Raw genomic sequence first — 24700 nt, forward strand, 5'->3', positions numbered from 1 at the left:
TCTACTTTCTACCAGTTCTCTGCCGAGGGAGCTCTGTATATTGGCTTTCTCTTAACATTACCTTTAATACTGGGCTACCTATAGCAGAATTTCCTCGATTTACATTTCATAACAAACATACTAATCTTAATAAGTGAAGTTTTTAAACTAATTTCGAGAGAAGCACGTGATATAATTGACTGCAGCTGGCCGCCTATCTACACTCATTAGTTAGCCAATCAGATTTATCCTAATTTACTATAAGTAGCCTAGCTAGATATTACTCCCTTATCTTCGTTTTCCAGAGAAACCCCCCTGTCAGGGTTCTGCCACTCTGGTCTTGGAAATTCTTGTTTTGGTGGCAGAGCTCTGACACTAGCTGTGTCTGGTCCTGTTTCTGTCTCTGTGTGCGCGCGCGCCATCGTGGGTGTACGCAGAGTGTGCGCGCTCCCGCTTGATGCGGCCGCACGCACTCTGCATCCCTCAGACACGCGCGCTCTTGTACTCGTGTTTGTGTTTTCGCCTGTCTGCAGCGTGGTGTTTCATTCCCAGCGTCTCAGTCTAGTTGGTTTCGGTTCTGGTCGGTGCTGGGATAAAGCATGCATGCTGCGTGTGTGAGCGCATGGTGAGTGTTTTCATTCATCGTGTGCTCGTGTCTTGCGTCTCTTGTCAAAGCACGTGGCTTGGTGTTTACATTGTGGTCACATGCTTTTGTCGTGTGCTTCAGTGTTGTGCTTGTCTTGTCATGAACATGCGGTTAATGAGTTCTCTCATTGGCTGCATGTTCTTGTCCTGTTTTATGTGAGCGCATGGCTTGTGTTGTCTCTCTGTGTCATGCGCTCTCCCGTCTATTGTCTAGTCCCACCCTCCTTGTTAACTCATTATTAGTTTGTCATGTTCACCTGTGTGTCAATTTACTTTTGCTTAAAATCCCCTCATGTTTTCAGTCCTGTGCCAGTTCGTCGTCTAAACTCCCCATGTGTTCCTACTCTTGTCATGCCAGCCAAGTTTGTTTGTTAGTGTCATAGTTATGTTTTTCCCCCTCGGAGTGGTTTTTGTTCTTCTTTTGTTTTATTTTTATTATCAATAAATCATCCTGTTTGCACTTGAGTTCTTGCTCCCTCATCCTTCCTGAACCCTGACACCCCCCATCCACCCCCTTTCTCCTCATTTCCTCCTTTACAAAAAGGGGAGCTCTCGAGAACCACCTGATCTCGTACTCCCCTCACATGCTCTATGGACCTGGCGGGAGCCCTGGGCTCAACTATCTCCGAGCTCAGGGTTCTCTCCCGGGACAGCATGCCAAACCTGCTAACAGTTGTCAAGCAATATTTAAGTGTGAACTCTTGAAAGTGCCATATCAATTAAATAAGCTTTAGGAATGTTACACATTGGCTAATGAAATTAAAGAGAATTTATTTCCTATCAACTTTAAGCTTTCGCACTTTAGTTTTGACATGCTGTTTTTAGAAATAACACTTTAACAAATATTTTTGAACATCTAAAGTAAATAAGTCGTGTTATTATACGTCTTTCGAATCAAAGTATTAGGCTAGGCAAACTGATCTCATGGAATTGATCTAACAAAAAGACAGCGCTCGCTGCTTTAAGTGGAATAACATTAGGATTATTAAAACACATTAATCTATACAAGTCTATACACATGAAATAAAGCATTCACAAAGCTGTATCTTATGGAACGCTAGTTCAAAGGCACATAAGATGGATTAAAGTGAAAGTAGCCAAAGCCCATTTCAGAAACTTTTGCTGTTGAATATGTAGGGAAATTTAGCAAAAGAAAAAAAACGTGGCAAGAACTTCGAGACAAGTAAAAAAACATTCTGCTTTATTTATCTTCTTTAAAACAAAAGCAATCAGCCAAACACACTGGATCAGTGTAATATTACATTAACTGTTGCTTACGGTCATAAATTAATTATGAAACTTACCTCTGCGATCTGCCAAAAAAATACACCTGAGAACAAATAATCGGTTAAAAAGTCCAAAGACTGACCATTAGATACACCAAAGATTAATTATATATCACATTTTAACAACAGAGATGCAAGAGATTAATGTAGATCCAGCGGCAGGTCCTGAGATGAACCGTTCGCAGAGCTGCCGCCAACCGCCTTCACCTTCCAACATTTTTAAATGCGCTATCCTTATACATGAACTGCCGATTTGACTATAAAATAACAATATTCGCGCTTGAAAAACTCTTAAAACTTGATTTTGTGGCATAACTTATGAGTATTTTCCTAATTTTGCGGATTCCCAACCGCCATTAACAGCCCTCGTTGATTTCCCGTGCAGCACATGCGAGTTGCCATGGTAATTATAAACGTTTGGGAGAAGCGCATTTATTTCGAATTGTGATCAAAACTGACTGGAACTACCTGCGTGTTTCAACGAAAATAATGCACACCCTCCAGCCAATCAGAATCAAGAATTTCAACAGACCATGGAATAACACCGAATAAAGCACATAATCAGTACCTGAGGGGATCATTGTCATTGATTGTTGTGGTTGTCCAGCCTTGGCATCGCAGAAATAGAACCCGTTTACTCAATAGAAATTTTGCTAGTCGCTGTCGCAGAAAATGCTTCTTTTAACACGGAAACGATAGCTTGTATTGCATGTCGCATATATAGTTAGGATGGTAACCTTTTCTAAACCACATGTACCCCCAATAGTACATTAAAAATATCCTTAACCAGATGAAGCAATGACATCTTCTAATCTATATACCGAACACTTGTCCTTCATATATTGTCTGGAGAACTATAACACAAACACTGATTTGCTGTAGCTGGATGGTGGTGACATTTACGTCTCAGGAGATGCGAACATGTTGGCCTTTAAGTCTGACATTTATCTAATCTATCTAGTGTTGTAAAGAGTGAACAAAGATTGAAGGTGACAAAATGAAATGAAGTGCACTGGAGAAATTGGTACTATGACACCTGCGGATACTACAGAGCATCCTGAATGCTTGGCTGTATCAAAAGTTGCACCTTATATACCCTGATTCACTATGCCCTGCATTAGTCCACTAATACACTACCTGACAAAAGTCTTGTGGCCTATCCAAGTTTTAGGAAGAACAATATTAAATGGACTTCTAGTTGATCATTTGGCTTATATAAAGGGCAAAGGCCTCTAGATTACGCTTATTTTACCAAAATAAAATATGATTACGTCTTGATTTTTAATTATTTAATTTCAAGAGTTCGCCCTTAGCTGATGATTGATTATGAATCGTGTTTGGCATGCTGTCCCAGGAGAGAGCCCTGAGCTCATGAGATCCTCGAGCCCGGGGCTCCCTCCTATTGCAGGGCGAGAGAGGAGTCAGAGTTCAGGTAGAACACCCCTGCTTGATAATGTTGCAAGTAGATCTCGAATGATATGGAGCGTCTATGCTGTCAATTTTCCTATGTTACATGTTTTTGGTCTGTGGGAGGAAACCGGAGAGCCCGGTAAAAACCCACGCAAACACGGGGAGAACATGCAATCTCAGAAACGCACAGAAATGCCGACTTGGCCGGTAGTGTCTGAGCCAGTGACATTCTTGCTGTGAGGCAATCATGCTAACCATTAGGCCTCGGTGCTGCCCTGACAAGGAAATGGGAGGAGTAGGGGTGGAAGGGGGGTTCTTCGAAGATGGCTGAGTTAAGATACTCTGGTTACTTATAGTGGTTAAGGAGCCGTCTGATTAATGAATCAGTGTTAGCTAATGTGGACCAGCTTCTATCAATCATAAGCGCGTGCTCCTCTCGGAAATTAGTTTATAAATAAACTTCACTTAGCACAGTGTGACTTTGCTTAGACAAAAGTTGTGTCAATTAACAGAAATAATGTCCAGTGTAGAATACAAAGTCATGGTGCAGTGGAAAAAGAATTAATATTGTGTCTGACTGCCCATGAGCTTGGAGGACTGCATCCGTACATGTCTGCAATGACTCAGATAACTTGAGTTTATCAAGAATCTTTGGATTCATCATCAATGCCTCCTCCTTCATTGTACCCCGGATAATGCTCAATAATGTTCATGTCTGGTGACTGGGCTGGCCAATCCTGGAGCATCTTGACCTTCTTTGCTTTCAGGAACTTTGATGTGGAGGCAGAAGTATTAGAAGGAGCGCTATCCTGCTGAAGAATTTGCCCTCTCCTGTGGTTTGTAATGTAACGAGCGGCACAAATGTTTTGATACCTCAGGCTGTTGATGTTGCCATCCACTCTACAGATCTCTCGCACACCCCCATACTGAATGTAACCCTAAACCATGATTTTTTTCTTCACCAAACTTGACTGTTTTCTATGAGAATCTTGGGTGCATTTAGGATCCAATAGGTCTTCTGCAGTATTAGTGATGATTGGGATGCAGCTCAACAGATGATTCATCTGAAAAATCTACCTTCTGACACTTTTCCAAATGATCAACTAGTCAATTATTATTTGTTGCTCTTACAACTGGGATCAACGACAAGCAGTGGCGTAGCGGACGGGCCCGCAGGGCACGCACCGCAGGGGGGCCCCACGTCGTAGCGATTTTCAATAATTGAAAATCCAGGAATCGCAATAATCAAACTCTTGGGAACAACTGTGGTCAGAACCAAAGTGCACAGGTCTGTGTTCTCTGAACTCCTCTCAAGCGGTGGACTACTTCATTCTGATTGCTTGCCGCCGAACTGCGTCATAGCCAATGAAGACGCGCCGCTGTTTCTCGCCGCTAGTTCTCGTTAAAAAATGAATGACTTCTGGCTACTTTGACGTTCTCGGTTTGTGATCGCTCCTCAGTTTGTAAAGGATTCCCCACGTTGTCACTCCACCCCGCCTCCTTTCCCCGCTCCTCAATTTGTAACATAGATATATACACTAGATATCGCATAGGGACCCTGAGCATGCGTCAATAGCGCCGCCATATTGGTACAGTGCTCCCAGGACAAATGTCATTCAATCGCACTAGACAAGACAGTGTTATTACGTGAAGATGCTGGACTTTAGCGCTGTCTACGAGTGTAGTAACGAGCAAACAAAGAAAACAAAGCACAAAGGCAGAACATTTCATAGGTAAGATTAAGTTTTTTACGTTTTTGTATGTTTTGTAATTTGTGCTTAACAGGTAGCGTTATTGATAATAACAGTCACTTACTGCATTCACCATAAGGCATAGCAGCTCCAACTCGCACTAAACACTCGGCTTATGCTAGTTTTGTTGAATAAAATCAGCAAACAATGCAAAAGAAATATAACAACGAGATGCTGCGCTGCCAGAAACTTGTATTATTGTCGGCTAGTGAACGAGTCGTTCATAACGGAGATTCATTCACAACTGAATCGCTCCCTCCATCAGTATGAGCAGTGAAAGCAGGAGAGGAGGTGTGTTTCAGGACATGATTAGATCAAATTTAACAGGGAGGGTGAATAGTAAATTTCTGTACACACAAACACAAGCTTTTTGTCAGGAATGCCCGTGCGGTCACTGATCCATCAATGTAGAAAAGTGATGTAAAATTATAATTTTCATAATAAAAAAAAAATTGCATACTAACATCCAGGAAAACTTCCGATCATAGATATATGTGTATATGTGTATATCTCTGGCTCTGACACTACCCCCCCCCCCCCCCCCACCCCACCACCTTCTATTGCGGGGCCCCGTCGGTGATCCCTGCAGGGGGGCCACCGCATTTTGCGGTACGCCACTGACGACAAGACTTTTGCTAGGTAGTGTAGAGTGCACTGAAGGGATGTAGCTTTGTCTATCAGTAAAGTATTTTGCTTTTAGTCGTGCAAAAATGTTAATTTAATTAAATAATCATTTATTTAGAAACTTACTTGATTGGACTCTGATGTGGTCGCCATCTTGTGGTCAGATACAGTAATTCATTCGGCCTGCAAACTCACTACATTATGGGTATTCACTAGCTGTGCATTGTAGGATTGATTGAGTCAGAGTCCCTTTAAGGCAAGTCACTTCACTCGATATGCTCAGGCATTCTGTCTGAATGAGGAAACGTAAATCCTCCAAAATTGCTTGCCAAGCTTACGATTACATTTCATATTACGAAACAACACAAGTGTGTTTTTAGTTTAATTTTGAAATGTTTGAATGACACAAAATCTGCAGAGACTCACTTCTGGTCCAAGCCCCTCCCCCGAAGAATCCTCAGTCTATAGCGATCGCTGATTGGCTCCTTTGCTACAAGGTGGGGCTTCATTCACCATATTGACCGTTACACTTTCACATTCAAAGCTATACGAGTGACACGTCTTGCATAATCTTCAGTTGAGTGCACTTCAGAACGTCCACTATAGTTTCAGACACCACTGCGAATGGCTGCTGCCAATAGCTCATGGAATTCCTCATGGAAGATCCAGATTGATCTCTTGAAGAAACGTAACTATTTTACATTTTGTCCATTTAATGACTAGTCTATATGGATTCATATGATTTTTACAAATTAAAGTCATATGAAAATTATGAATTGCCATGAGATTCCCTATCATGCCATTTAAAAAAACAAACAAAAAAAAAAAAACGGTGTATTCCAGACATTGAGAATCAGGGATTTTTCTTTTATTTTTGTCTAAGTCATGGAATAACAGGGATTTTTGTTTATCATTTAAATTCTAACCTCCCATTTATCAACATGTCCGATGATCATGTTTAACTTGACATTCTAACAAATGTAGTTTGAAACCTGTTCTTACAGAAAGTGTTATGAAGTGGTTATAAACGAGTGCCCTTTTAATGTTATATAATCAGTAAGTGCGCACTTCTATTTCCAGAGGGTTTAAACTATCAGTGTTGGAACTGGGCAGCAATTGCAGATATCTTCTTTTCTGGAGCTTACTCCAATTTTGAAATCTGCTCGAGTTCCAGAGCGGTAATATAACGCAGTACAGAGAATGAGGCACATTGTTAAGTGAATTCACTGTGCCTGGAGTAGGCTTCATTTATTCTCACGGGTGAAACCGAGCATAGCTTTTACGTGATGGTACAATTGTCAAAGGGAAATGCTCAGCTCAGCTGAAATGATCCCACATACATTACTTCCACACATCTGGATTTTTACACTGGCATTGAAAGAAACTGCCTCTAGAGAAGAGCTGCTCTCACAAGACATTGGCAGAGATGAGAGCAAATATGAGGCAAAGGCTTTGATAAATATAATTCTAGCCACTGTTATATCATGTATGACTTCTAATTGTAGATTTGATCTATTCTAAAGACTAAAATGACTTTAAAAGGGCTGTTTTTTTTACTTATAATTTGAACCACAAAATCAGTCGCGTTAGCCAAAAATACACTGCATGGGTCAAAATAATTGATCTTATTTTAATGCTAAAAATCTGAATATTAAAAAAAAAATCATGTTCTGTGGACGCATTTTGTAAATTTCCTATTGTAAATATATTAAAAGTCAGTAATGTGCACTGCTAAGGACTTCATTTGGACAACTTTAAGGTGATTTTCTAAGTATTTTTGTTATTTTAACCCTCAGATCGCAGATTTTCAAATATTCATTCATTCATTAATTTCCTTGTCGGCTTAGTCCCTTTATTAATCCGGGGTCGCCACAGTGGAATGAACCGCCAACTTATCCAGCAAGTTTTTACACAGCGGATGCCCTTCCAGCCGCAACCCATCTCTGGGAAAATTTTCAAATAATATTGGGTGACGCTTTATATTAGGTGACCTTAACTAATATACACTCACACTGACATTAATAAATCATTACAATTTTACTTTTAGGTCAAAAACCTAACATTAGGTAATAAATATAATATTAATGTAATGGGTAACACTTTACAAAAAGGTTCATTAGTTAATGCATTTACTAACATGAGCTAATAATGAACAACACATGTACAGCATTTATTAATCATAATTGAACATTTACTAATGCATTATTAACATCCAACTCCATGCTTGTTAACATTAGTTAATGCACCATGAGTTAACATGAACAATGAACTACTGTATTTTTAATAACTAACATTGATTAACATGAACAAATACAGTAGTAAATGTATTGTTCATTGTTTGTTCATGTCAGTAAATGCATTTATTAACATTAACTAATGAACCTTATTGTAAAGTGTGACTATGTAATGTAATATTAATATAATATTTTAACATTAGAATATTAAGTAAAATCTTGTTCTGTGTACATTTCCTACTGTGACTACATCAAACCTCAATTTGTGATTATTAATGTGCACTGTGAAGGACGTAATTTGGACATTTAAAAGGTGTTTTTCTCAGTATTCTGATTTTTTCGTTCACCCTCAGATTGCAGATTTTCTAATACAGTATTTCTTGGCCAAATATTAGGTGTCGCTTTATATTAGGTGGCCTTAACTAATAATCACTCACAATGAAATTAACAAATGTTTACAATTTTTTATGTCAAAAATCATTAGAATATTAAGTAAACATCATGTTAGTGAATATGTTTTATACATTTTCTACTGTAAATACTTCAAAACTCAGTTTGTGGTCAGTAATGTACACTGTGAAGGACTTAATTTGGACAACTTTAAGGTGATTTTTCTCAGTATTTTTGTTATTTTAACCCTCAGATTGCAAATTTTCAAATATTCATTCATTCATTCATTTCCTTGTCGGCTTAGTCCCTTTATTAATCCGGGGTCGCCACAGTGGAATGAACCGCCAACTTATCCAGCAAGTTTTTACACAGCGGATGCCCTTCCAGCCGCAACCCATCTCTGGGAAAATTTTCAAATAATATTGGGTGACGCTTTATATTAGGTGACCTTAATTAATATACACTCACACTGACATTAATAAATCTTTACAATTTTACTTTTAGGTCAAAAACCTAACATTAGGTAATAAATATAATATTAATGTAACGTAATATTAATATATTTTAACATTAGAATATTAAGTAAAAATCTTGTTCTGTGTACATTTCCTACTGTGACTACATTAAACCTCAATTTGTGATTATTAATGTGCACTGTGAAGGACGTAATTTGGACATTTAAAAGGTGTTTTTCTCAGTATTCTGATTTTTTTGTTCACCCTCAGATTGCAGATTTTCTAATACAGTATTTCTTGGCCAAATATTATGTGTCGCTTTATATTAGGTGGCCTTAACTAATATACACTCACAATGAAATTAACAAATTTTTACAATTTTTTATGTCAAAAATCATTAGAATATTAAGTAAACATCATGTTAGTGAATATGTTTTATACATTTTCTACTGCAAATACTTCAAAACTCAGTTTGTGGTCAGTAATGTACACTGTGAAGGACTTAATTTGGACAACTTTAAGGTGATTTTTCTCAGTATTTTCGTTATTTTAACCCTCAGATTGCAAATTTTTAAATATTCATTCATTCATTCATTCATTTCCTTGTCGGCTTAGTCCCTTTATTAATCCGGGGTCGCCACAGTGGAATCAACTTATCCAGCAAGTTTTTACACAGCGGATGCCCTTCCAGCCGCAACCCATCTCTGGGAAATTTTCAAATAATATTGGGTGACGCTTTATATTAGGTGACCTTAACTAATATACACTCACACTGACATTAATAAATCTTTACAATTTTACTTTTAGGTCAAAAACCTAACATTAGGTAATAAATATAATATTAATGTAACGTAATATTAGAATATTTTAACATTAGAATATTAAGTAAAAATCTTGTTCTGTGTACATTTCCTACTGTGACTACATCAAACCTTAATTTGTGATTATTAATGTGCACTGTGAAGGACGTAATTTGGACATTTAAAAGGTGTTTTTCTCAGTATTCTGATTTTTTTGTTCACCCTCAGATTGCAGATTTTCTAATACAGTATTTCTTGGCCAAATATTTGGTGTCGCTTTATATTAGGAGGCCTTAACTAATCAACACTCACAATGAAATTAATCATTTTTTACGATTTTGATTTTATGTCAAAAATCATTAGAATATTAAGTAAAGATCATGTTAGTGAATATATTTTGTATATTTTCTACTGCAAATACCTTAAAACTCAGTTTGTGGTTAGTAATGTGCACTGCGGACTTAATTTGGGCAACTTTAAGGTGATTTTCTCAAAATGTTGATTGTTTTGACCAAAAGTTTTCACCCTTGTTGTCCATCCTGAGAAACCAAACATCAATGGAAAGCCTATTTATTACATTTTCAGGTGATGTACAGTATGTACTGTACTGGGAAACACTGGTTTAGTCTGACACACAACATGTTTGATTGTAAGCCAAAAGAGGTTGCCAGATGAATCCAAGCTCATCAAACTGAATTAATGCGCAGATCTGCATGGCTCAAATAGTTCTGGTGGGCATCTTTATTTATGTATCGTTAAAAATATCCAACTATTTACAATCTGGCTCAAAAGGAATCATTTTAATGAGAAATGGAAAAAAAATAGTCACAGTTTTCAAGAAAACAGGCACTGCCTTTCAATAATCTTACATCTGCAAACAGATTCTGCAAGACATATTGAGATGCGCTTAAAGAGTTAGTTCAGCCAAAAATGAAAACTCTGTTATTAATTACACACACTGATGCCATTCCAATCCTGTGAGATCTTGGTTCATCCTCAGAATGCAAGTTAAGATATTTTAGATGATTTGAGAGCTCCCTCATCCTCCATAGACACAGAAAGTGTTTCGAGATGTTCAAAGTCCAGAGAAGGAACCAAAAACATTGTCAGAACTTTTCATGTGACTTCAGTTTTTCAACTATAATTATACAAATCTCCAAAAACATGTAGTGATTGTCTATGGAGGATTCGAGAGCTCTAAGATTTCATCTAGTTTGTGTTCCGAAGACGAATCTTCAAGGTTTGTCTCAAGGTTTGGAATGACATGTGGGGAGAATTTTTGTATGAACTAACCCCTAAATAGAAGCTTGTCATGAAAGACAAATGTCTGAGGAAATATATATATATATATATAAAACAATTTGCCTTAAAGCAGTGTTTCTCAACCATGTTTCCAGAGGACCACCAACTCCGCACATTTTCCATATCTTCTTAACCAAACACACCAGATTCAGATCATTAGCTCATTTGCAGAGACTGAAAGACCTGTAATGGGTGTGAAAGACGAAAGAGACATCCAGAACATGCAGTGTTGGTGGTCCTCCAGGAATGTGGTTGCGAAACACAGTCATGGGGATTGAGGCTATGTCTACAGTGGAGATCAAAATTAGAGAACCACATTTCCTAAATTTTAAGGTCACTACTTGGTCCTGTCTGAAGTTATCCTAACAGGAGAAGTGAAGACTCTACATTGATTCGAAAACAACATATTCACTTTAAAGCAATAAATGGAAGTCAGGAGGAGGAAAAGTGCAACGTGAGGGTTGTGTGTTTCTGACAAGAGTCCTTCATAAAGGTCAGCCGTCAACTTTCTTCAAGCCTCTTCCCATAAGGCACGCGAACACCGTCATCACCATCTTGGGTTTGACCTCCACAAGGTCATCGGGCAGGGCGTACACCTTGACTCCTATTTTTCGCGCCACAGAGATTGCATATCTGCGAGTGGGAAACAGAGATAGGGAGACAGTTGCTGGTGGCGAGACAGAAGGCAATTTGGCGTCAGATGCGTATCGAGGTAATTTATGTGAGGGAACTTACTTTGCATTGTTTAGCTTGTCCTCTGCCGTCATGTCGCCGCTCTTCACCATCTCGTATTTAATGGCTTTGGGCACAATGGTGTCGATCAGATCAATCACTGGCAGGCTTGTGCTGATCGATTTGTCCTGTATTGATGCATTTTTTAAAATATATTTAAACAGTATTTTTTTAATATGATAATGGTTTGTTATTGTTATGGCACATTATGAAAGCGATTCTGACTGTAAATGTCTGATGGGATTCACCTTGAAGCTGCTAATGGAGGAGTTTTTATCGCCTTGTTTCAGGGTGCTGTTCACCCAGTTGATTATTATTTGGTCACTGACTTTTTCCCCATCACCAAGATCAGACAGAACCTTCAGTGTGTATCTGGGAGAGTTATTGTTTATAAGAAAGAAAGAAATTAATGAGACATTAAAATAAAAATATAAACAGTAGAAGTCAGAATTATTAGCCCCCCTGAATTATTAGCCCCTGTTTATTTTTTTCCCCTAATTTCTGTTTAACGGAGAGAAGATTTTTTTAAACGCATTTCTAAACATAATAGTTTTAATAACTCATCTCTATTAACTGATTTATTTCATCTTTGCCATGATGACAGTAAATAATATTTTACCTGATATTTTTCAAGACACTTCTATACAGCTTAAAGTGACATTTAAAGGCTTAACTAGGTTAATTAGGTTAACTAGGCAGGTTAGGGTAATTAGGCAAGGTATTGCATAACGATGGTTTGTTCTGTAGACTATCGAAAAAAAAAATAGCTTAAAGGGGCTAATCATTCTGACCTTAAAATGTTAAAAAAAAAATAAAAGCTGCTTTTATTCTAGCCGAAATAAAACACATAAAACTTTCTCTAGAAGAAAAAATATTATCAGACATACTGTGAAAATTTCCTTGGTAAAGTCCATTTGGGAAATATTTAAAAAATAAAATAAAATTCTAAAAGGAGGCTAATAATTACGACTTTACCTGTAACTGATAAATTATGTGCCGGAAATCGTCGTGAAGATTGCGGAAAAAATAAAAAATGCTAGACTTTCTGCGATGATGTTGCGAGGCGTCGCAGACATGGTATATATATATACATATATATATACAGTTGATGTCAGAATTATTAGCCACCCTGAATTAGTAGACCGCTTGTTTATTTTTTCCCCAACGGAAAGAAGATTTTATTCAACAATTTTTTAAACATAATAGTTTGTTCAGTAGATTATCGAGAAAAAATATATAACTTAAAGGAGCTAATAATTTTTTCCATAAAATGTGTTTAAAAAAATATAAAACTGCTTTTATTCTATCCGAAATAAAACACATAAAACTTTCTCTAGAAGAAAAAATATTATCAGACATACTTTGAAAATTTCCTTGGTAAACTCCATTTGGGAAGTATTTAAAAAAGAAAATAAAATTCTAAAAGGGGGCTAATAATTACGACTTTAACTGTAACTGATAAATTAAGTGCCGGAAATCGTCGTGAAGATTGCGGAAAAAAAAAAATGCTAGACTTTCTGCGATGATGTTGTGAGGCGTCGCAGACATGGTATATATATATATATATATATATATATATATATATATATATATATATATATATATATATATATATATATATATATATTTATTTATTTATATATAATATATATATATATATATATACAGTTGATGTCAGAATTATTAGCCACCCTGAATTAGTAGACCGTTTGTTAATTTTTTCCCCAACGGAAAGAAGATTTTATTCAACACTTTTCTAAACATAATAGTTTGTTCAGTAGATTATTGAGAAAAAATATATAGCTTAAAGGAGCTAATAATTTTTTCCATAAAACGGTGTTTAAAAAAATATAAAACTGCTTTTATTCTATCCGAAATAAAACACATAAAACTTTCTCTAGAAGAAAAAATATTATCAGACATACTTTGAAAATTTCCTTGGTAAACTCCATTTGGAAAGTATTTAAAAAAGAAAATAAAATTCTAAAAGGGGGCTAATAATTACGACTTTAACTGTATCTGATAAATTATGTGCCGGAAATCGTTGTGAAGATTGCGGAAAAAATAAAAAATGCTAGACTTTCTGCGATGGTGTTGCGAGGCGTCGCAGACATGGTATCTGTTGTTGTGAACTATGCCAGGTTACACGAGAAGAAAATATTTTTTGTCGTTTACGACTCCCCACGACATCCTACGTCAAGGTAATCTTACCGAAATCATGACAAAATCATGTGATCTGATCGGGGCTTTAATCTTTTTTTACAAATTTAAGTGGACTAAACATAAAACTGTTAATTTGTCCTGAAAAAAAAGACTTAAGAAGTGTGTTGTTTTAACTCATTTTAAATAAGTAGTTTGAACAAGCAGCAAAGGTATTTTATTTTAGATCCTCTTCCAGTAAACCAACTTGTATATTAGATTGTAAAAATTAATACATACATACATATATATATATATATATATATATATATATATATATATATATATATATATATATATATATATATATACATATATATATATATATATATATATATATATATATACATATATATATATATATATATATATATATATATACATATATATATATATATATATACATATATATATATATACATATATATATATATATATATATATATATATATATATATATATATATATATATATATATATATATACATATATATATATATATACATATATATATATATATATATATATATATACATATATATATATATATATATATATATATACATATATATATATATACATCATATATATATACATATATATACATATATATATATATATATATATATGTATGTATTAATTTTTATATATATATATATATATATACACAGTTGATGTCAGAATTATTACCCCCCCCGAATTAGTAGACCGCTTGTTTATTTTTTCCCCAACGGAAGGAAGATTTTATTCGACACTTTTCTAAACATAATAGTAACTCATTTCTATAATGGATTTATTTTATCTTTACCATGATGACAGCACTTAATATTTTATAAGACATTTTTTAAGACACTTCTATCCCGTTTTAAGTGACATATAAAGGCTTAACTAGGTTATTTAAGTTAACTAGGCAGGTTAGGGTAATTAGGCAAGTATTTGTATAACGGTGGTTTGTTCAGTAGATTATCAAGAAAAAATATATAGCTTAAAGGGGCTAATATTTTTTTTTCCATAAAACGGTGTTTAAAAAAAATATAAAACTGCTTTTATTCTAGCCGAAATAAAACAAATAAGACTTCCTCCAGAAGAAAAAATATTATCAGACATACTGTGAAAATTTTCTTGCTCTGTTAAATATCATTTGGAAAAAAATTTTAAAAAGAAGAAAACAATTTGAAGGGGGTAATAATTCTGCTACAACTGTGTGTGTGTGTATATATATGTTTGCCAAAATGTAAAACAGTCACGAACTGGCATGCTCGTGTACTGAAAGCAATATCATATATAGATCTAGTACCTTCTCATTAGTTGCCAGACCAGTGCCAGCGTGTGCATGGGGCTTCCCTCATTGATATTCTCACCGCCGATTCCTACCAAGGAAAACTTTGCTTCCTTTTTGCCCAGTGCGACCGCATAATTGCAATTCTCAAGCTACAAAACAAACATATGTCAGGCGAATTAACATGACATGTATAATTCAACTCCATCTACAGCAGCGTTCCATACACAACTAGCATTTTTGATGAATAAAGTGTGCATTTGGAATTCTGAACAGAGTTAGCCGCTAGCCTGGGGGAGCTGCGCTAATCAGTTTAGCAGATACAGGAATTCAACATAGCTGGGTGCACTTTTATTTTAATCTTCTGCCAGAAACGTATTTTTTGACTGGCTAATGTTCTGAAGTTACTTGAAGGTGATCTCAGCTATTAGCTTTTTAATAATTTTAGCTTGACAAAAGGCAAACCTTCTTCATGTTTGAGCCGAGTACAGGATAGGGAGGTTTGTTGACTCTAGGCCAGTCAACCGGTATCTGGATTCTCTCATATAACTGAAGAATGATGAGGCCGTCGTGCAGATCACTGGAGAAAAGAATGATCGGAATGAACTTTACTCTTTTGGTTGTAATGTTTTATGCTTAAGACAATGAATCAAGATCAACTGTGTTTAAAGGTTGACATTACCAGAGATATGTCAGCACGTTTCTTCATAGCCACTCAACAACAACAACAAAATAAGGTGTGTATGCTCTGGCATTTAAAGGGATAGTTCACCCCAAAATGAGAATTTACTGTCTATGTATCCTCATTTAGTTTCAAACCTTTATTTTCTTTCGCTGAACCTAAAAGCAGGGTCCTCACACTTCATGAAAGTACAATCCCAAATCGGAAAAAGTTGGGTCAGTATGGAAAATGCTAATAAAAAAGACAGAAGCGATTTCTAAATTTACTTTGACTTTTATTTTACTGCAGACAACAAACATTATTTAATTTGTTTCTCAAAATTTTTATAGTTTTTTTTTTTATACACTGAAAACCCTAAAAAGTTGAATGAACTAAATTAATTGAATAAACGTGTTGCCTCAATTTAATTGAGTAATGGAGTCTCTCAAAACCACTACCTGACACAAGTCTTGACGTTGAGCCCAGTTGTATGAGCAACAAATAATAACTTGACTTCTAGTTGATCATTTGGAAAAGTGGAAGAAGGTAGAACTGCATCTCAATCATCACAAATACTGCAGAAGACCTATTGTAACCCAAATGCACCCAAGATTCTCGATGAAATTCATGGTTTGGGGTGTGCGAGAGATCTGTAGAGTGGATGGCAACATCAACAGCCTGAGGTATCAAGACATTCGTGCTGCCCATTAAATAACAAACCACAGGAGAGGGCAAATTCTTCAGCAGGATAGCGCTCCTTCTCACACTTTGGCCTTCACATTAAAGTTCCTGAAAGCAAAGAAGGTCAAGGTGCTGCAGGATTGGGCAGCCCAGTCACCATACATGAACATTATTGAGCATGTCCGGGGTAAGATGAAGGAGGAGGCATTGAAGATGAATCCAAAGAGTCTTGATGAACTCCGGGAGTCCTGCAAGAACGCTTTCTTAGCCATTCCAGATGACTCTATTAATAAGTGATTTGAGTCATTGCAGAGATGTATAGATGCAGTCCGAGCTCATGGGAGTCAGACAAAATTACATTATTTTTTCACTGCACCATGACTTTATATTCTATACTGTACATTATTTCTGACAAGACTTTTGTCTAATTAAAGCCCTCACTGTCCTAATTAAATAATTAAAAATCAAGACATGATCATATTTTATTTTGGTAAAATAAACGTAATCTAGAGGCCTTTGCCTTTCAAATAAGCCATTTCTGAAGTCAAAGGATCAACTAGAAGTCAAGTTATTATTTGTTCCTAAAACTTGGATAAGTCTTTTGTCAGGTAGGGTATATTCTGTGCAAACTTTAGTTTAGTTTGGCCTGCCATTTTTTAGAGTATGTTGTCATAATAATAAAAAAAAGGAGAAACAATTACAGTAAATGTCTGTATTACCTGTACAGGTGATTAACGTATGGAGAGACCCCCAGAGAATTCATCCAGTTCCTGAATGTTCTGTCCTCTCTCGTTTCCCCTGTGCCAAGAGACAGAGATCATTTATTAATAACACGCCACCGTATTGTGCCTGCTATTTATTTTAAGGATCATTATGGACTTTAAATATAGTTTATTTACTGAATTATTTTCATTGGATGCCCATGTTTAAATCGACCTTAGTTCACCAAACACTGTCCACCCTCTTACTCAAATAAACAGGTTATTTTTGCTGCCATAGCTTTAGGGCTTCTACTTTATATACAGCCTATTAGCATTGCTGAATAGACTGACATTGATATATACAGTTAAAGTCGGAATTATTTGTCCTCCTAAATTCTTAGCCCCCTTGATTATTTTAACAGAAAGTAGACTTTTTTTAAACACGTTTCTAAACATAATAGTTTTAATAACTCTTTTTTTTTTTATTAGAAAATGCAAAGATCATACAAATTCAAGAAAACATCAACAAATAACAAATACAAAGCAACAAAACAAAACAAAAACAACAACAATATAGTCAGGTACTGGTATGTGCGTCAGTGTGCGTGTGTGTGTATGCATGTAAAGGTAACTTGGTGGACAGGTCAGAGTACATACATAAGGAACAATAACAGTCAATAAATTAAGCAAGTGTCACAGATATAAATAAAACATAAAGAAAGAAACCAGTCAGAGGTAGGGAGTAACAACAATGCTTATTAATGTATGATAGTAAAAATGAAAGTAAAAAGAAAGAAAGGACAACAATAATGATAATTGACAATAATAATAAATCACAAGTTCTACACCAACTAATAATTACACCCATTAATAACTCATTTCTAATAACTGAATTCTTTTAGTTTTGCCATGTTGACAGTAAATCATATTTTACTAGATATTTTTATATTTTTCAAAGTACTAGTATTCAGAGAACAACTTTAGTAAGACTTTTTTTTTACTGAATATGCACTGGACTCATCTCACACAATGTACTTTTTGTGCTCAAATAATCACTCATACTATACATTTCTGTTTATTATTTTACAATTAGAAAATTGAGGGGGTTTGTGAAATTACTAAAATAGTTGTTAGAAACCTTCAGTACACACGATCATCAGACTGTTTCTCCACAAACAAGGAGAGGGGGAAAATCACAAGATATCGTCCCAGAAAAATAATTCCAGAAACTCTATGATGATTAAAATTTATGATTTTGCTATCAAATTCAAAACATATACTCAAGAGATGTGTGGATTTTTACCTATTACTTTTGTGTATTGCTCCAGGACTCATTTCATATTTGTTTATGAAATAATAAAATGTTTAGTGCGGTGCATTTCCTTTTTACAGTACTTAAACATCGATAACCTTTTTTTTTTTTTTTTAGTTTTGAGCATTATAAATTAGAGGATGAATAGTAAAGCTCAAACTGTCTTCTTTGCAAAGATTCATGAAGTGTGAATGTAGCCCAAATTCTTCAGCAACTGTTACTGTTTTAGTTTAGGAAGGTCATTTCTGACCTGAGAAAATGCCTCTGACAGTGAGGGAAAGAAGGACATCGATGTAGTCTCGAAAAACTTTTTGCAGAAATCTCAATTTGCATGCTATCTCCATCATATTTTAAATATAAACCCATGACACAATTGGCTTTCAAGGTATATCTTTTTAGGTGATTACATTAATGTCAGGCTGTGTTTGTATATGAAAACACAAATATTGCATTTTTCCTTTCTCATTACTTCATAATGTATAACTTTTCATATTTTTCAGCATGAAACTTTCTAGATCAGGGGTCACCAATCTCGGTCCTGGAGGGCTGGTGTCCCTGCAGGATTTAGCTCCAACTTGCCTCAACACACCTGCCTGAATGTTTCAAGTATACCAAGCAAGACCTTGATTAGCTTGTTCAGGTGTGTTTGATTAGGGTTGGAGCTAAAATCTCCAGGACACCGGCTCTCCAGGAACAAGTTTGGTGATCACTGTTCTTGATGGACTATAGTAAAGCTCAAAATGTCTTCTTTTCAATGATACCTTTCCAATGATTTACATTTATATCTCACTGGGGTCAAGAACTGTTAAAATTTTAAGTTAGGTAGGTGTAAATACCCAAAAGTGAGTGTTAAACAGGTTTAAGTGCAATTTAAATGCGTAACTAAGTTAATTAAGCAAGTTAGGGTAATTAGGCAAATTATTACGATGGTTTATTCTGTAGACAATTAAAAATATAGCTTAAGGGGGCTTATAATATTGACTTTCTTTTTTTATTTTTATAAATATATAATAATTTAGCTGAAATAAAGCAAATAAGACTTTCTCCAGAAGAAAATATATTATAGGAAATACTGTGAAAAATTCCTTTCTCTGTTAAACATCATTTGGGAAATATTGATAAACAAAACAAACAAACAAAAAAAAATAACAGGAGGGTGAATAATTTAGACTTCAACTGTAAATGTGATATATAAATAACGAAGAAGTTTGTGAATTTTAGCATATCCTCCCTCATTAATGTGTTTAAATATACAGTTGAAGTCAAAACTATTAGCCCCCCTGTTGGTTTAACAAGTTTTTTCAACACATTTCTAAACATAATAGTTTTAATAATTCATTTCTAATAACTGATTTATTTTATCTTTGCCATGATGACAGTAAATAATATTAGAGTAGATATTTTAAGACACTTACAGCTTAAAGTGACATTAAAAGGCTTCACTGGGTTAAATAGGTTAAATAGGAAGGTTAGGGTAATTAGTTGGTGTATTCAGGCAAGTAATTGTATAACAGTGGTTTGTTCTTTAGACTATCGAAAAAAATATAGCTTAAAGAGGCTAATAATATTGACCTTAAAATGGTTTTAAAAATTTTTATTCTAGACGAAATAAAACAAATAAGACTTTCTCCAGAAGAAAAAACATTATCAGACATACTGTGAAAATATCCTTGCTCTCTTAAACATAATTTGGGAAATATATAAAAAAATAAAAAAATAAATTCAAAGAGGGGCTAATAATTCTGACTTCAACTGTAGATTAATATCTATGCTGTGTGCTCATCCCACTGCTCTTCATGCTGCTGACCCATAACTGCACTGCTAGGTTCAGCTCCAGTGATATCTTCAAGTTCGTCGATGACACAACAGTGGTATAGGTCTCATCAGCAACAATGATTAAACGCACTACAGAGGGGAAGTTTCACAGGCGTTGTTTCTATTGCTCATAGAGATTAATGCAAAAGACGCCCAATGTGAATGGCCCCTAACGTGTTTATTCTGGGATTACCTCTCTAAATTAATACATTTGTATAAAGTAAATTGTATCTCAAAGCTTACTGGGGCACAGCTGATTTACAAGATGCCGCCCTGGCCGATCACCCATATTGCCCATGCCTAAATTCGCCACTGCATCTCTCTGACTCTTGCGCCAGGTTGCACATTTGCACTATTGACACTTTCCTAATCACTCCATGTCTTTTGCAAACACTGTGCATTTCAAATTGTGCTTCTTATAGGTGAGTGGACCTGACAAACCACCTGTAGAAACATCTTACAAAGACTCAATAAGGAAAGCCATGTTTGCTACAGTGTAAATGTACCACAGTCATGTTGCACTGCTTGCTTTAACCTTAAATAACTCATTTGCACAACATTAAACCTTAAATACCTCTTTTGCACAATATCCTGCACAACATTGTTCAGTCCCATTTAAAAGTACTTGTATAGCCTGTCTTATAGGTAAGTATCTTACAGAATGTGATTGTATTTATGATTAATTTATGTAGCACGGTGGTCCTGCGAGACACAACATTTCATTCCTGTCTGTATGACCACACATGTGGCGGAATGACAATAAAGCTTAAATAGCAAAACTTCTGAACTAAAAAAGATCTTTTAAACATTGGCTTTAATTAAGAAGAGACTCAACACTGCGAGCTGAATAAAAGCGTTATGTGTTCAGCCAAGAGCATTGTGGTAAAATAATCATTCACAGTATCTCTCTTTGCAATGTAAATGGAGAAAAAAGGCAGTTACTGTAAGTGGGTTCAGGCAAATCAGCTTATCTGTATCGGTTTGATGGCATACAGACACAGAATGGAGGAGAAAATGGGACAATCGGTTTAGCAGGACAGAAGAGAAATAAAGAGACAGAGAGATGAACTTAATTACCCACATTTACTGCTGTCATCTGTGAGCCTCTAAAACGTGCGCAGGCTCGCATTGGTGACCCTCTGACAAACATGAAAAGTCATTATATGTGCAGAAACCACAGCGCCCCCTGTTGCTCACAGATGTGACTACAAACATTGTTGCAAACTGTTATTAGCCTTTCTGATATTATAAATTTAGCTTAATTCATTAACTAACTAACTATCATTATTCATAATAATCATTGTTATTTAAACTAGTTATAGTAGCAGCAGTATTGTCATTTATATTACCAACAATGTTATTAATAATAACACTAGTTTCTATTTGGTCAATTATATTTAATTAATTATATTGTTATAATTATATATTTGGTTTATTAATTATAATAATAATAATAAAATAATAATAGTAGTAGTAGTTGTTGTTTCCAGCAGCTGTAGTATTGTTAATAATAATAACAATTATTATTATTTTTACTGTTGTGGTTGTTATTATCATTATTATTATTCCTAGTTATAGCAGCAGAATTGTTATAAAAATTATTAATAATAATAAAAATTAATAATAATATTTGTAGTAGTAGTAGTTGTATCAGCAGCGGTTCTATTGTTATTATTAATTAATTATTTAATAATAACAAATATTATTATTATTGATCTTGTTGTTATTATTATTAGTTATAGCAGCAGCAGTAATGTTGTTTTTGATAATAATAATAATAATAATAATAACAATACTCATTATTACTATTATTGTTATTATTTATAGCAGCAGTATTGTTATTATTTTAAAACATTACATGTAAAATAGTAATAAAATAATAATAATAATAATAATAATTAAAATAATTAATAGTTAATTATAAAATAATAATTACTTCTACTACTACTAGTAGGTTTTGTATCAGCAGCAGTACTATTGTTATTATTATTCATTCATTCATTCATTTTCTTGTCGGCTTAGTCCCTTTATTAATCCGGGGTCGCCACAGCGGAATGAACTGCCAACTTAATCCAGCAAGTTTTTACGCAGTGAATGCCCTTCCAGCCGCAACCCATCTCTGGGAAGCATCCACACACACATTCACACACAGATTCATACACTACGGGCAATTTAGCCTACCCAATTCACCTGTACCGCATGTCTTTGGACTGTGGGGGAAACCGGAGCACCCGGAGGAAACCCACCCGAACGCAAGAAGAACATGCAAACTCCACACAGAAACAGCAACTGAGCCAAGGCTCGAACCAGCGAATAATATAATAATAATATTAATAATAATAATAATAATAATAATAATAAATATTAACTATATAATAATATAATGATATTAATACTAGTACTACTAAGAATAATAATAATAATAATAATAATTATTATTATTTTTTATTGCATATAGTAAAAAAAAAAATTAAGCAACAATCCACTGCTAATTATTGGTATTTACATGATAGGGAAAATTAAATATAAAAGTGTCTTATAGAAAACCACCCTCATTATAATTTATGCACAACCTTATTTCAATCTCATTTCAGATTAAACCATTGCTCTCAGAAAACAATCATGTCTTGTTTTGATCATGGGAAACGTGTGGTTGTGACAGGACGCAAGCTCAGATGTAGAGCACAGATAATGCAGCGAAAGGGCCTGATAAACACCAGAATGCGTGAGGCGTATTCACATGAAAGAACTCACCCTCGATCGCATAATCAATGCCGTTGTCGGTGGGTCTGTTCAAGGCTGGGTACATGTTGAAAAGATTGGCCACGAACGCCATGTTGAGCTTATGGTTTCCTGCAACCACGTCCTTGGGAGTGACAAACTGTCTGCAGTCCAGACGAGCCGCCTGCCTCAACATCAGCTCTGCTCGCATCTCATCATCACGCTCCTAAAACACAGTCATTAAATCAGAAGAACTGCTCTACATCGAAACCGTCTCATGAAGCTGTAAAGCAGAACGTTTTTTTTTTCCCAGAGGACTTCTGACATATGATTATTGGATGCTCTGTGCTACAATAAGAAGATAATATGTGGGCATAAATGTTCATTTTACTGCTTCATTCAGCATTCTGAGTCACTTTTGTTGGCATTAAAATTAATGGGTTTTGCCACTGATCTATAATAGACAACTGGATTGCTCATTATATCATGAAAAGCGGTCACCACCATATTGAAAAGCCATACTATGCTCGGGCATTCTTTGAAATTAATAGGAAATTGTATGATTTTAATGAGAAACACACTCACTTGGATTTAAAACACTCATGTGTACTTTCCTGTCTACACAAATGTCCTAAATATGAAAGGTTAAGATGTCAATAACATCATTGGAAGAGGTCGCTTTGAACTTTTTGTTCAGATACTGAATGTTCACTCGTACACATATAAAGATGTGTATCAAGACTAGAATTATAGTCACTGAATAAAAAAGTCTTGTGTATTTGTAGCCTTTTCTGATTTGGTTAATAGGGGTTTGCTAAAATTACGTATTTGTTTGTTTTAGTAAGTTACGTTAAGTAAATTCATATGATGGCAATAACATTTGAAGTTAACAACAAATTAATAAATGCAATTGTATTTGTATATATGGCCTGTTTTAAAAAGATACATTGCTTCCATCAAAAACTGTCAGACGGATTTGCTATGAGTACATTTTAGACCTACACTCACCGGACCCTTTATTAGGTACACCTTACTAGCACCGGGTTGGACTCTATTTTGACTTCAGCACTGCCCTAATCCTTCGTTGCATAGACTCAGCAAGGTACTGGAAATGTTTCTTAGAGATTTTAATCCATATTGACATGATAGCAGCACGCAGTTGCTGCAGATTTGTCAGCTGCACATCCTTGACGTGAATCTCCTGTTTCACCACATCCCAAAAGGGCTCTATTGGATTCAGTTCTGGTGACTTTGAGGGCCACTTGAGTACGGTGAACTCATTGTCATGTTCAAGAAACCAGACTAAAATGATGACATGGCGTGTTATCCTGCTGGAAGTAGCCATCAGAAGATGGGTACACCGTGGTCATAAAGTGATGGACATGGTCAGCAGCAATACTCAGGTAGGCTGTAGCATTGACACGATGCTTAATTGGTACTAATGTGCCCAAAGTGTGGCAAGAAAATATCCCCCACACCATTACACCACGACCACCAGCCTGAACCGTTGATACAAGGCAGGATAGATCCATGCTTTCATGTTGTTGATGCCAAATTCTAACCCTAACGAATATCCACCTTGAATAAATGAATAAACCACCTTGTTTTTTTTATGTTAAATGTTTGGAAGACTGCAAAGCACTTATTATAAGAGATTTTTATTAAAGAGATAATTCGGCCAAAATTGAAATCTACTCACTAGAAAATCACTCTCCCAGGTTTC

General features: G+C 35.2%; 1 protein-coding gene across 1 annotated transcript in view; it reads right to left on the minus strand.

Annotated features, from left to right (window-relative positions):
* Positions 1–10284: 10284 nt before the first annotated feature.
* Positions 10285–24700, minus strand: part of pls1 (plastin 1 (I isoform)) — a 40591-nt gene continuing 26175 nt past the window's right edge. The window contains 7 exon segments of the mRNA NM_199881.2: positions 10285–11509; positions 11612–11736; positions 11857–11980; positions 15105–15238; positions 15552–15666; positions 17148–17226; positions 23011–23203. Of these exon segments, the coding sequence (NP_956175.2) occupies positions 11371–11509; positions 11612–11736; positions 11857–11980; positions 15105–15238; positions 15552–15666; positions 17148–17226; positions 23011–23203 (909 nt within the window). The 3' untranslated portion in view covers positions 10285–11370.

This window comes from Danio rerio, chromosome 2 (genome assembly GCF_052040795.2).
Source record: "Danio rerio strain M-AB ecotype USA chromosome 2, GRCz13ab, whole genome shotgun sequence".
Lineage (NCBI taxonomy): Eukaryota > Metazoa > Chordata > Actinopteri > Cypriniformes > Danionidae > Danio > Danio rerio.